The sequence below is a fragment of the Lagopus leucura genome, unplaced genomic scaffold (assembly GCF_019238085.1).
Source record: "Lagopus leucura isolate 7727_CA_CO unplaced genomic scaffold, USGS_WTPT01 Super-Scaffold_100036, whole genome shotgun sequence".
Classification (NCBI taxonomy): domain Eukaryota; kingdom Metazoa; phylum Chordata; class Aves; order Galliformes; family Phasianidae; genus Lagopus; species Lagopus leucura.
This window is the reverse complement of record NW_024962285.1, coordinates 4,570,201-4,583,502: the sequence shown is the minus strand read 5'-3', so window position 1 is coordinate 4,583,502 and position 13,302 is coordinate 4,570,201. Positions and strand designations below refer to the sequence as shown.

The following is a 13,302-nucleotide window of genomic DNA, read 5'->3' as shown; positions in this document are numbered from 1 at the left end:
AGCGAGACTCGCGGCCGCCATCGGCATTCATTGCTTTTATATACGTTCGAAACAACGCGACGGAACCGCCCCGCAAGGCAGCCTCAGGCGCCGTCCCTGCCCGCCTCGCGGGGCGTCCGGCCCATGTTGTAGAACTCCTTGTTGGGGCGCAAATCGACAAAATGGGCGATGCGATTGGACATGGCAAAAAAGGCGGCGATGGTGGCGATGTCCCACGCATCTTCGCGGTCAAATCCGTGTGCTTCCAGCTTCTGGAAGTGTTCCTCCGTGATGTTCTCTGCACGGCAGACTGCAAGGGCGAACTCCAACATCGCCAGGTCCCGGCTGCTCAGGTCCGCCAGCTCCCAGTTGACCACGACCTGAGAGGAGGCAGAGCACAGTGAAATGGGAGAATGCGGTGCTGCGATGGCGGCATGCCAGCATCAGTCCCTCTGTGGGCATCGGGGAGAATTTCTTTTCCGAAGGAGCGGTCAGCGGTCAACGATCCCAGGACGTGCTGGAGTCGGCACCGTCCCCAGACGTGCTCAGGAACTGCGGCACTGACGGATGGTGGGGACGGGCTGGCAGCTGGACTCCGTGATCTTAGTGGCCTTTTCCGACCCTAATAATTCTGTGATGCTGTGATTCTCTCTGCTCTCGCTGGGAGCCACACAGACTTAATGGTCACAGCTTGAGGCGAGGAGAGATACGTTTGAGAACATCACCCCTACTCCCCAGAAGAACAGTGCTCCACTGACCTGGTCAGCCAGCGTCGGCTGCTTGGAATATATCCGATGAAGCGCCCCGTGTGCGACCACGCAGTAGGGACATCTGTTCACAGCACTTGTGGCCACAATGATGAGCTCCTTGTCCGCTTTGCTGAGTCGCCCTACAGGGACAGAAAAGGATTTAGCTCACTCTGTTAGCAAAAACATCCATGGCAGCAAGTACTGCTGGGGCAACACGGAAGACAGGTCTCTGGGGACAGGCAGCAGGCACTATGGCCAGAGTTCCTTAAAGCACACGAGGAGACTTCAACCACAGATCCAGAGAATCAGTTAACTTGGATCGCTGTTTGGGAGGCATCTCATTAGGATAAGGAACACATTGGGGTAATAATAACTCTACTGCAATGTTCTAAAATCACGTTTCAAGCAAGAAAACGCTGCAGCTTTTGAAGGCAGAGAAGGAAGCACAGAGGAGCAATGAGGTACCCTAGGACTGTGCCTCTGAGAACTTCTAGTGACCACCACACAGATGAAACACAACTTTTTAAGTGATTCTCCAAAGAATCTCTGGAGAAGATGGCTGTGCTTTGTTATACTTGGAATCAGTACTAATCATTTTCACAAACAGCTTCACAACAAGACTGTCCACAGCACCTGAGGAACTTACCTTACCTCGATGTCAGCTCTTACACTCTGTCTTTTTATCAGATCATTAGAAACAGTATTTCTTGAAACCGGAGTTCACACTGAAGGACAAATATTTGCACAGGACAAGTATCTTCCAGGACAGTGAAAAATACTACTAAAACCTTTTAGGGGAAGAGAACTTCCTGCTCTGACACAGTTCAGTTATAGAAAGTGGCAACTCCTGATACTTCAGGGTAAGTGCTGAAAAGGGTGTGATGCCAGGTAGTTCCATGTGACTCTCCAGAGTCAATCAAAAAGCAGCACAGGAATGAGAGCAGAAAAAAGACCCTTGTATAGCTTGGGCTTCACTTCAGCAGTGCAAGCAGAGCAGAAACCTTCATGCATAAACTGTGCATATCACAGTGAGAGAAACAAAAAGTTGCACTTTGCTGCCCACAAGGACTCTCCCTGCAAGCTCCCATCTACTTTAAGGCTAAGGAGCAGTCTGCTCAGCAGCTTGTTTTACAGAACGCCGATCTTACTGATGTAAGACCCTTACAACACAAGCAATGAGAACCAGCTGCTCAGTGCCCCACAGCACAGGAAGCAGGAGGGAGGAACAAGCAGTCCTCAACTGTTTTCTGAAAGGCTCGAACAGTGTGCAGCATTCCCTGCATGAAGCCTTCCCCAGATGCACTGCTGCAACCTCCCTCCCTTCCATATTCGAGGGACACCTGGAGGCCACCTGAATCACAGAATGATAGAATTGCTCAGGTTGGAAAAGACCTTCGAGATTATCCAGTCCAACCACAACCCAACCATCCTACCCTAACAACCCTCTGCTAAATTATGTCCCTGAGCACCACATCCAAATGGATTTTAAACACATCCAGGGATGGTGACTCAAGCACCAAGCCCATTCCAGTGCTTACCAACCCTTTCTGTAAAGAAGTATCTCCTCATATCCAACCTAAACTTCCCTGGTGCAACTTGAGGCCATTTCACCTGTCATTAGTAAGAAGAGACTAACTGCTCTGCAGTAAGTACATTTCAGATGCTGGAAGAGAGCAATAAGGTCTCCCCTCAGCTTGCTCTTCCCCAGACTGAACATCCCCAGTTCCGTCAGTTGCTAAAGACCTGCTGTACAGATGTCCATGTATATGAAAGCAGAACAGTCTTCTTTCTGTGTCTGCAGGATACGGAGAACTACCTGCATTTGGAATCATATCCACAGCAGAGCCTGTCAGGGCCCAGCAGGCATACCCTCTAGCGACTTTTGCATCTGGCTCATGGTGAGCTCACAGGTAAGGTTTATCATGAAGAAAGAGCTGGAGGAAGCCTGAGCAATAGCTTTGGAACACCTCCCCTCCCCCAGGGAGCTGTCTCTGTGTTAGGGCCTTAGCCCAAGCTATATGGCTGCAGTGCCTGGCTGTGTAACCATGCTGATATGAATCCTGGACCAGACACTAGGCCTTGCCTAGGAAATCTGGACTGTTGGCAGAGCATGCTCACCACTGGCAGACCTACTGTGCTCACTTTGCTCAAGCAGTGTGAAACTGCAGCATCATTCCTGATGCCTGTGCCTGCCCTCAGCTCCTGACCCACTTTCCCTCAGGAAGCAGCCCGTCCTTCCTTTGTTGTGACGCAGAGCACAGTGTCATGAGGTAGCTCAGCTATTCTCATGGGCTGCTTCTTAACTATGAGCTGTGAGCTGCGATAAGCAATGGTGAGGAAATAAACCTGAGAATGTCAGAGAAGTTGGTTCCAGCATTTTTTACATCTATAGAGGAAAGGGCAATTTTGGGGTGATTGTATATGGTTTACCTGTCTCTTTGTTCATGATGACATTGTAATAAGCAAAAAAAGCTCTGAATTCAGCAGGTCGGTGAGACATGGCTTTGAACACGTTGGGCAGAAATCCAGTCTGTTCAAGGAAAAGGAGAAACCAGTCAAGAGCTGCAACTTAACATGGAGCACAGCAGGCCACATTCACACATTAGGCTTAGAGAACAAGTAGTTTGCACTGCAGTCCTAGGGAATCTCCACAGACCCAGTCTCCTTGGGCTTTGAGCCTATTTGTACACATGACTAAAAATCATGCAATAATATTGTCCTTAATTAAGCACTGCTGCAGTTTCTTGCAGCCCTGATCACTTCAGCCATGCCAGCAATGACCACAGTCATACAGCCCTCAGGCATCATGACAAAATCCTTTCCAAACCGAAAGATTGTAATCTGCTCCAACTCTGCACAACAGCTGCTACGACCCTTTGGCTAACAGTTCCTGGAGCTCTCCCTTTCACGTTTATGGGATGTGAGACAGTCAACCCAAGCCAAACAGCATGCTGTCTGAGGTACAAGCACAACCTGAAGGTGTGTGCTGGCACAGTGCTGTTGCACTCAGTGCAGGATTTCAGTCACCCTGATGGCCAGGCACGCGAGATTCCACTGCAATTCTGCAAATTCCACTTTTGTTGTGATTACTCCATTTGTCCGCAGGCCCTGCCAGCCTATATGCTGCTGTTTGGAAGGTGTTCTGAAAAGACAGCCTAGCTCAAGTGTAACAGACTCCTCCAGCAGTCTCCTCTCACGAACAAGAGCCAGTACATTCCTCCTGCCTCACACCTGTGCTAGTTATTAATTAACTATGGGGAGGCTCCTTCCCTTTAATCCATGGCTCAATGGTTTGTCTAGGAACCTCTTGGCAGCACTGTTTGGAATCCCAAGGCTTCTGTGCTGATTTGATCCCATCCACTGCTCTATTCTGAACCTTCACTGCATCTGAAATCAGTGCTCACTCTTCCTCACTACACTGTATTTGTCTTTTGCTCATATGCAAACTTCCCTGAGATTGCTGCAATGCAACAAAGCTAAGACATCTAAGTATCCAAGTGGCCCAGCACTGGTCTCCGACAACGTATGTCAGTGGATGTCTGCCACTGACAAAATTTTTGCACGAGAGCTTTTTACCTTCACTTCCACTTCCTCCATGAGCTCCACGATATCATACGGCATGTCCTTCTTATTTGGCACTGGGTATCGCCCAATAGGTCTGACAGAGCTGTCATCCTTGGTGCTGTACGCATGGCGCTGGGCAGCCACGGGGGGCCTTTTCAGGAGTCCCCTGGAGGCCAGGAAAGGAAGATGCTGCTGGGAGAGGAGGGGGAAAAGTCTGTTGTGTGGAAGGACATCCATCATCCTGGGGGTTGGGGAAGACTGTTTCTCAGGTGCTGTGGCAGGACTTGCAGGCGCCCGCATCCCTCTGTGCTCTGCTGGCAGGGCAGCTGGCACACAGGAAAGAAAACCCCGCCTTGCTTCTGGCCTAGCACTGTGCTACAGGGCAGACAACGGGCCTGCATGAGCCTCGCCTTCCTGCATGCCCATGTCAGAGGGTGGACTGGGCTGCATGCAGTCCTGGCTGATTGTGGGCCTTCGTTCTGCACCACCACTGAACCTGAACCCTGAGAAATTTTCCTTCTGCGGTGGCTGACAGCACTACAGGATTCAGGATTATTTTTTTTTCTTCTCTGATACATCTCACTCCAAGAAAGCTAGTCTCCCTCTTGCAGGAGGGGAAGCGGCTCCAGATTCGGGCCACCGAAGTAAAGCAAATACCACTGTCACACCGAAGCCATGGGGAAGAAAGGCTCGGTGCTCACACGAGCTGCCTCCTGCCGTTGCCAGCCCAGGGCCGTTCCAGAAACGTCCGTGTCCTGCCACAGCGTCAATGAGTAACGGGGAGAACCGAAGAGCGGAGCGAGGTCAGCGTCCGTGCGCGCAACGGGACCGCAGCACGGGAGAACAGACCAGCATGAAAGCACTAAGCAGGAAGGCAACACAGCCGAACCAAAGCACGGCGGGGCGACGGCGCGGGGCCGGAGGGCTTTTCCTGCGCACCGAGCAGTGCCGGGGCTTTGCAGCACAGCCTGCGGGAGGCGGCCCACGGCTGCACACATACACACACAAAGCACGGCCACGGGACACAGGGAGGAAACGGCCCCGCGGCGGGGTCGGTCGGTCGGTCTGTCAGTCGGTCGGTTCCCGTACTCACGGGCAGGCCGCGCAGCAGCCGGGAGCCGCTCATGGCTGTCCTCCGTCGCCGCCGCGGAGCGCAGCTGGGGGCCGAGCCGGGAGGCCGAGCCGAGCCGGCCCCGCCCCGTCCTGCCCCGTCCCGCCCCGCCCCGCGGCGGCGATGGAGGGCGGTAGCGCAGCAGCCGAAGCCGCGCCGGTGGACCTGGAAGCGGAGATGGAGGCGGCGCGCGGGGCGCTCGCGCTGCTGCGGCTCGGGCCGACGGGGTCCGGCGAGGCTCCGTGCTCGGTGCGTGCGGGGCGGGGCGGAGCGGAACGGAGCGGGGGCCGCGGCGACGACCCCGAGCCTGACCGTGCCGCCCTGCAGAGGAACGTCCTGCGGAAGCGGAGGCGTTGGGAGCGCGTGTTGGCGGCGCGGCGGCGGCGGCGGCCGCAGGAGCGGGAGCGGAACAGAGCGCGGCGACCCGAGGGCCGAGGTGGGCTGGCGCGGGGTGCGAGGCCGGGCCGGGCAGGGTCGGGCGGGGCAGGGCCGAGCAGGGCAGGGCCGGGCTGCCCTCCGCGCTGTGCCCTGCAGGAGCCGCCCGGCAGCGTGGCAGGGCCCTGGCGGAGGAGCGGCTCCTGGATGCCCGCGCGGCGGGCCCGCGGCTGTGCGTGGATCTCGGCGTGGCCGACCGCATGACGCCCAAGGTAAGTGCCGGCCCGCCGCTGGGAAGCCCCGCTGTGCCCCGGGGCTGCCGTGACGCGGCGCTCCGCTCTGTCGGAAGGAGACGAGCCGGCTGGCAGCGCAGATCCGCCGCCTGTACGGCGCTAACAGGCGGGCCGAGCGGCCCTTCTGGCTCTGCCTGACCGAGTTGGTGCCGGGGTCGCCCATCCACCGCGAGTGCCTCCGCATGAACGACGGCTTCTCCGGATACCTGGTAAGGGCGCTGGCACGGCGGGGGGGCTGAGGGGGGCTCGGCGACGGCTCTTCTCCAGTCTTAATGGCTGCGAGGTTCCTGAGTCTCTCAGGTATTGCAGTCTTATTTAAAAGGAGAAAGATACGCCATAACTGCCTAAAAGCACTTCTAGAGATTTTCACGAGGAGAGAATTTAATGGTTCTTAAGCTATTTATTCTCAATGAAAAAAAAAAAAAAGGCATCTCAGTTCCACTATTCTGCCTTTAGCTGTAGGCAATGAACACCCAAATCATTGCTGTTGGTTCTGGAGTGCTTCTGTCTGGGCTGGGGCGGGTGGCAGATGGACTGTGGCTCATGGGCTTTTCTCACTGTGCTGTGTTTTTCAGATGGATACGACTCAAGAAAGCTACCTGGATCTGTTCCCTTTGGATGCAATTGTTTATCTCACTCCTGACTCTGAGAACGGTAAGTGTTTCACTTGCCTGAAGGGAATGGAGGCAAAGATTGATCCTCTAGACGTTATTTTTAGGAGTTTCTCATGCATCACGTGGTTCAGTTCCAATTGTTCCCTTTCTCTCACTACCCGAGGAAGGCTTCTCTTAGACCTGGTGCTCAGCGTACTCCTGCATCAGTCTGTTCTGGGAAGAAATGAGGTTTTGTGTGAGGGCTGCATCCATCTGCAGCAAACACAATGCAAAAATTCTCTAGATGCCTGCAGATTGTTATCCTGCCGGCAGAGAAGTGGAGATGTGGTGGTTGTGTACGTGGTGTGAAGGGCATCTTTCTTTGAAATGATGTGATGTCTGCGCCGCTCCTTTTATTGGTTCATTTGCTGCTGTAATTGACTTTCTCCTTTTTCTCCATTTTTAACCTGGCCACGTGTTTGTGGGGACACTGATCCTTTTCTTGGTTTAAGGGTCAGCTCTGATAAGGATCTGGCAGAGGTGGGGGGAGGTTTCCACGGGTGACCTTGGCGGTGGGGAGGGTCTGTGGGGCAGGTTAGGATTGCACTCACCAGGACAACGATGAAAGGAGCAGTGCATTGCCTCTAGAGCTGCATCTGCACTCTGCTTCCAGCCCACATCTGCTCTCGCCTTGTCACACTGCCAGCAGATTCAGGCAGATGCTGCTGCCTTAGAAGCCTCAGCTTCCTGCAGGCAGGGTGAAGGGTGACGGCGGCTTGGGCTTCCCTGTGTAAGATGGGCCTTTCCTGAAGAATGGTGCAGTGCATGATTTTACTGTTGCAAGAGCATGTGCTTATCTTCTTCTAGTCCTTGAAGATATTGATCCCAAAAAAGTGTACGTCCTTGGAGGCCTGGTGGATGAAAGTATACATAAGGTGGGTTAAAAGCTGTTGAAACCTGAAGGTCTGGTCTGCCTCACTCTTGACTGAGAGCAGAGACATCCGAGTGGCAGCAGTCACAGTTGCTGCCTGGAACCATTGCTGTTGTGTCACTATCCATTTTCCCACGGAACCCCAAGGTTCTGCTTGGCTCCGGCACCAGGCTGAGGCCAGAATGGTCTGGTGAAATCAACCCTCCTACAGTTTCCAGGCTCACAGCTGCATGTTCCACAAGTGATGTGCATGCTATGGATTTGCATCTACACCAGCACATCATCATGGGCAACAGACAGGAGGAGCTGGAGGCCATTCTGTGGCAGGCAAACTATGATTTAGTTGCCATTACAGAAACAGGGTGAGATCACTCCCACAACTGGAGTGCTGCAGTGAATGGCTGTAAGCTCTTCAGAAGGGACAGGCAAGGAAGGGTGGGGGCAGCGGTGTGGCTCTCTGTGTTGGAGAGCTCTTTGATGTTGAGCTGGGGGCTGGAGATGGTAGGATTGAGTCCCAGTGGGTAAGGATCAAGGGAAGGGCCAACAAGGCGGACATCCTGGTGGGGGTCTGTTACTGACCACCTAACCAGCATGAAGAGACTTGAGGCGTTCTGCAGACAGCTGACAGAAGTTGTGTGGTCGCCAGCCCTTGTTCTCATGGGGGACTTCACCTTCCCTGGTACATGCTGGAAATACAACACAATGTGGAAGAAGCTGTCTGGGAGGTTTCTAGAGTGTGTGGGAGATGATAACTTCCTTTTGAAGCTGGTGAAAGAACCTATCAGAGGAGATGTCCCGTTAGACCTGCTATTCAGAAACAAAGAAGGACTGGCGGGGAGATGTGGAGGTCAGGAGCTGTCTTGGACAGAGGGAGGGTTAAGGTTAAGGTGACCATGAAATGGTAGAGTTACTGATGGTGGAACCAAGAGAGGGGACAGCAGAACTGCTGCCTTGGACTTCTGGAGGGCAGACTTGAATGTTCGGGACATTATAGGGAGAGTTCATTGGATTCAGCCCTGGAGGATAGAGGGGTCCAGGAAGGCTGAAAGCTCCTCAAGGACAAAGTCTTTAAAGGAGCAGGCTGTCCTGCTGTGCTGAGAGACGAGCTGGCAGGGAAGACAGGTGTGGATGAACAGGGAGTTTTTCCTGAGACTCCAGGAGAAAAAGAATCTTCCTCCTGTGGAAGAAGGAATGGACACCTTGGGGAGAGTACAGAGAAGTTGTTAGGATGTGCAGGGAGAAAATCAGAAAGGCAGAAGCTCAGCTTGAACTCAACTTGGCCATTGGGATAAAAGAGAACGAAAATCTTTTTTTTGCAAGTATGTTAACAGTAGGAGGAGGACCAAGGAGAATCTCCATCCTTTACTGGGTGTGGAGGGGAATGTGAGTGCTGAGGATAAGGAAGAGGCTGAGGTTCTCAGTGCCTTTGCATCTGTCCATTATCCTTGGGGTACTCTACCCCCTGTCCTGGAAGTCTTGGATGGTGAGCAGAGCAAACCCCCACAATTCGGGAGGAAACAGTGACCTACTACTCCACCTGGACTGCCACAAGTCCATGGGGCCGGATGGGATCCACCCAGGGGTGCTGAGGGAGCCAGTGGAGGTGATTGCCATGCTACTTTCCATCATCTGCCAGTCAGCTGGAGAGGTCCCAGAGGGTTGGAGGCTTGCCAGCGTGACTCCCATCTACAGGAAGGGTCATGAGGTGGATACAGGGAACTACAGGCCTGACCTCAGTGCCAGGGAAGGTTATGGAGATTGTCTTGAGGGAGATCACACAGTGTGTGTGGGACGACCGGGGGGTCAGGCCCAGCCAGCATGGGCTCATGAAAGGCAGATCCTTCTTGGCCAACCCGATCTCCTACAATCAAGCGGCCCACCTGGTGGGTGAGGGGTCTGCATAGACTACAGCAAAGCCTTTGGCACTGTCTCCCACAGCATTCTCCTGCAGAAGCTTGGCAGCCCGTGGCTTGGACAGGTGCACTCATGGCTGGGTAAGGAGCTGGCTGTAGGGCTGGGCCCAGAGAGTGGTGGTGAATGGAGCGCCATCCAGTGTCCTGTGACCAGTGGTGTTCCCCAGGGGCTGTACTGGGGCCTGCTCAGCACCTTTAGCGATGGCCTGGATGAGGGCACTGAGTTCATCCTCAGTTTGCAGGTAACACCCAGCTGCAAGCAAGTGTTGATCTGCCTGGGGGCAGGCAGGCCCTCCAGAGGGATCTGGACAGGGTGGATCAATGGGCTGAGGCCAGTGGGGTGAAGTTCAACAAGACCAAATGCCAGGATCTGTGCTTTGGCCACAACAAGCCCAGTGCTACAGGCTTGGGGCAAAGTGGCTGGCAAGCTGCACAGAGGAGAATGATCTGCGTACTTTAGCTGGCATTCAGCTGAACATGAGCCAGCAGTGTGCCCAGGTAGTCAAGAAGGCCAATGACATCCTGGCTTGTACTAGAAGTAGTGCAGCCAGCAGGAGCAGGAGGGATCAGCCCCCTGTACTTAGCCCTATCGAGGCCCCACCTCAAGTGTTGTGTTCAGTGTTGGGCCCCTCACTGCAAGAAGGACCTTGAGGCCCTGGAGCTTGGCCAGAGAAGGGCAATGGAGATGTGAGGGGTCTTATGGGGAGCAGTTGAGGGAACTGGGATTGTTCAGTCTGGAGAAGAGGAGGCTCAGGGGAGACTTGATCGCTCTCTACAGCTTCCTGAAGGGAGGTTGTGGTGAGTGGGGGTTAGCCTCTATTCCTATGGAACTAGTGATAAGATGAGAGGTGACGGCCTGAAGTTGCACCAGTGGAGGTGCAGGTTGGACACTAGGAAATGATTCTCCAGGAGAGCAGTCAGGCACTGGAATGAGCTGCCCAGGGTGATGCTGGCATCTCCGTCCCCAGAAGTATTCAAGAAATGTTTAGATGTTGTAGTGAGGGTTAGTGGGAAATATTGGTGATAGGCGAACTGTTGGACTGAATGATTCTGGAGGTCTTTTCCAGCCTTGGTGATTCTGTGATTCTGATGTGCCCGTTGTGTAACTTGCCCTTGCTTCCTTTGCAGAACCTGACCCTGCAAAGGGCACGAGAGCAGTCCCTGCAAACAGCCCGCCTCCCAATTCGTGAGTATATGGTAAAATCCACGAACACCAAGAACTACTACTCGGAGACACTGGCAATTAATCAAGGTGAGGGGCTGAGCTGTGTCCTGCCTGCTTCCCAGGTGGCTGAGGCTATTGCATCCTGAAGAGTCATCAGTAATGGAAGCATGATAATGAGTAGTGGGGGAAACTGTGATAGCAGGCACTTGTTTTCTGAGGCCTTGTGCCTGCTACTGCCGTGTTAAAAGTCTTGTTTTTCTATACTGGCCTTTTCTGAGAGGAGCAGGGCTACACCACGCCAGCTTTGCACGGAACAACTAACAGTGCAAGGAGTGTGCTGTTACTAGAAGTCGCTTAAGGTTCCAGGCAAGGGAAGACAGGCCTGTGTCAATCTGAATCAAAGCAAGGCATGGCACCCAGCAGGGTAACTGGAGGCAGCTTGCTTGGTTGAGAAAGCCTCTGCTTTCCCCAGTCAGCTTCAGAGTCATCATTAAAACACATTATCTTCTCTCAGATAAGCTACTTCACATGTTTGTTCATGAGAAAAGCTCCACGCTACTTTCCTCTGGCATCGCCTGATATTTCCCAGCTAGGGGAGGATTATTACAGCTTGCCTTTGTAACAGTATGAGAGCACGGTACATCTTCTTGTTCCCAACAGTCTTTGATGTCTTATCGACTTACTACAAAACCCAAAGTTGGCCAGATGCTTTGAAAGCTGGAGTTTCTTCTGGAAAAGGCTACGTGCTTCCAGATGGAGAGAAATCAGTGAAAATACCTCAGCATGACAATGCACAAGAAAACTCTTTATTTCCTGAAAGTTAAGGAGCTGTGCAAGCAAGAGTAGCAAACTGCATATTTCAAGCAGAGGCACCGGTGTGAATGTGTGCAGAGAAAACAGCTCTGCCTAAATTTACTTACGTACGGACCTTGGCAAGAGTGACAGATTCTGCCTCAGCAGCACAGTGCTGGAAATGACTTTGCACCTTGAACAGAAAACAGAAGCCAGCTGAGCCCTGAGATCAACAGAGTTGGTAGGATTTTTTTTTTTTTTAACAGGATTAAATAGGAAGAATCATAGAGCACAGCAGTTAATAACAGTCCTTCCCATGGAAAAGGACAGTACCATTCTAACTGAGCACAGAATGGGAAGCAATCCAAAATTAATAGAGAAACAGTGCCCAGGTGCATCATATTTTCTTCCTACTTGTATTGAAGACTTGGTGTCTTGCTGTGCTGCTGAAGGCTGTAGTGAATCTTGTGCATGCTGGTCACAATCTATCTAAAATAAAGTATTTAAATTTCTATTGCCTCCTTACAGCAACTGATGTCTTGTCCATAGTCACATACTAACTTGCTATGGCCTGAGCAGAGAACACTTCTGATGCACATAAAAGAACGTTACTTCAGCCACTGTCAGTTAAAAAATCCTACAAGTACACAGAAAAGCCAAACCTACTATCAGTGACTGTCCAAGAAGGAGTTAGAGGGCTTTGCAAGGTAAATTCCTGTCACCTTTGCTTCCATCTTCATCTCCCCTTCACAGCAAGGGCCTTTGACACCACCAGGAATTTGGTATTCATGAGACATACTGTCAGAAGGTGGTTCCTCCCCTAGAGGCTGCAGTTGTGTTTGCAGGTGCCTGTTGCTTTGCTATTTGCTATGGGCTTCCTCCTTGTATTTGTGTTCCATGCTCATCAGCTGTTAGTAGGTAGTTAGATGTCACTGCAGCTCTGCCGGGACAGCAAGGGCAGCATTTTGGCTTCAGTGTAAGATTTTAACTTCCTGATTCAGCCCGTCAGTTTGCAGGGCAACACCATATACTAGCTGAAACCATCTGCAAGTGATGAAGTGTCAGGAAATCCTCCTTGGGTGAACTGTTCACCTACCATGCCATGTGGCTGAAAACACTTCGGCCTTTGGAGCCTGGACAGCAGGCTGCCCATGGTTAGGCAGAGCAGCTGTGATGTTCCATCCCAGTGCCCAAGGCCAGGCTGGACAGCATGCTGCACAGCCTCAGCCCACAGCAGGGGACTGCAACTGAGTGGGCTTTAAGGTCCCCTCCAACTCAAGCCGTTCTGTGATTCTACGATCTCCCTGGTTTGGGGTCTCTTAGTGCTGCTAGAGCACCCATCCAGCACACCACCACTGCCCCCCACCCCTCCTCAGCTGCCTCCATCTGTCACTGCTGCATGTGGGGAACATTCTTTACCAGAGCCTGGAACAAGGAGGCTGGGAAGCTGCCTGCTGCTTGGGCAGAGCCCTCCATCCCAAGCACACAGTGCAGGGACTGACCTGCAAGCATCACCCTTCCCAAACAAGTCCCCCGGTCAGGCACCAGCAGTCAGGGACATGCTGCAACCCTCTTTACCACCAGATTGCTGAGGATGTGCACTGGATAGCACACATTCACTAGAGGTGCTCAATTAGGATAGGTTTAAGGGCTAATAGCTCATATCTAGCTAGGCATACCTAGCACTTTGTGCAGCTATTGATGACAAGGTCAGGAAAAGCGGCGTGCCTTCAAGGGAGGCTGGCATAATGGGTTATGTCAACAGCTGCAAAGTTGGCACTTCTGTCTTCAAGACTTATCCCCTTTTTTGGAAGACAGGGATCAGTAGGTAGCTATT

At 52.7% G+C, this 13,302-nt stretch overlaps 2 protein-coding genes across 4 annotated transcripts; one reads left to right on the top strand and one right to left on the bottom strand.

Annotated features, from left to right (window-relative positions):
• Positions 1-8: 8 nt before the first annotated feature.
• LOC122186341 lies at positions 9-5,458 on the bottom strand. Of its 3 annotated transcripts, none has more exons than XM_042882909.1 (5): positions 5,386-5,458; positions 4,305-4,484; positions 3,159-3,258; positions 738-868; positions 9-359 (listed from the first exon to the last, which is right to left on the bottom strand). In XM_042882909.1, exons 1-5 carry the CDS (start codon positions 5,416-5,418, stop codon positions 84-86), a joined length of 720 nt encoding a protein of 239 aa, XP_042738843.1. In that variant the 5' UTR covers positions 5,419-5,458; the 3' UTR covers positions 9-83. The 3 variants fall into 3 exon arrangements, with proteins under 3 accessions (XP_042738843.1, XP_042738844.1, XP_042738842.1); XM_042882910.1 differs by having other exon boundaries at positions 4,305-4,481; positions 5,386-5,455; XM_042882908.1 differs by lacking the exon at positions 5,386-5,458 and adding an exon at positions 4,994-5,305 and having other exon boundaries at positions 4,305-4,481.
• A 68-nt stretch (positions 5,459-5,526) lies between these two features.
• Positions 5,527-11,977, top strand: TRMT10B (tRNA methyltransferase 10B). The gene is made up of 7 exons (XM_042882811.1): positions 5,527-5,839; positions 5,938-6,050; positions 6,128-6,280; positions 6,647-6,725; positions 7,532-7,599; positions 10,637-10,760; positions 11,334-11,977. The coding sequence occupies exons 1-7, from the start codon at positions 5,527-5,529 to the stop codon at positions 11,495-11,497; spliced, it is 1,014 nt and encodes a 337-aa protein (XP_042738745.1). The 3' UTR covers positions 11,498-11,977.
• Positions 11,978-13,302: the final 1,325 nt, after the last annotated feature.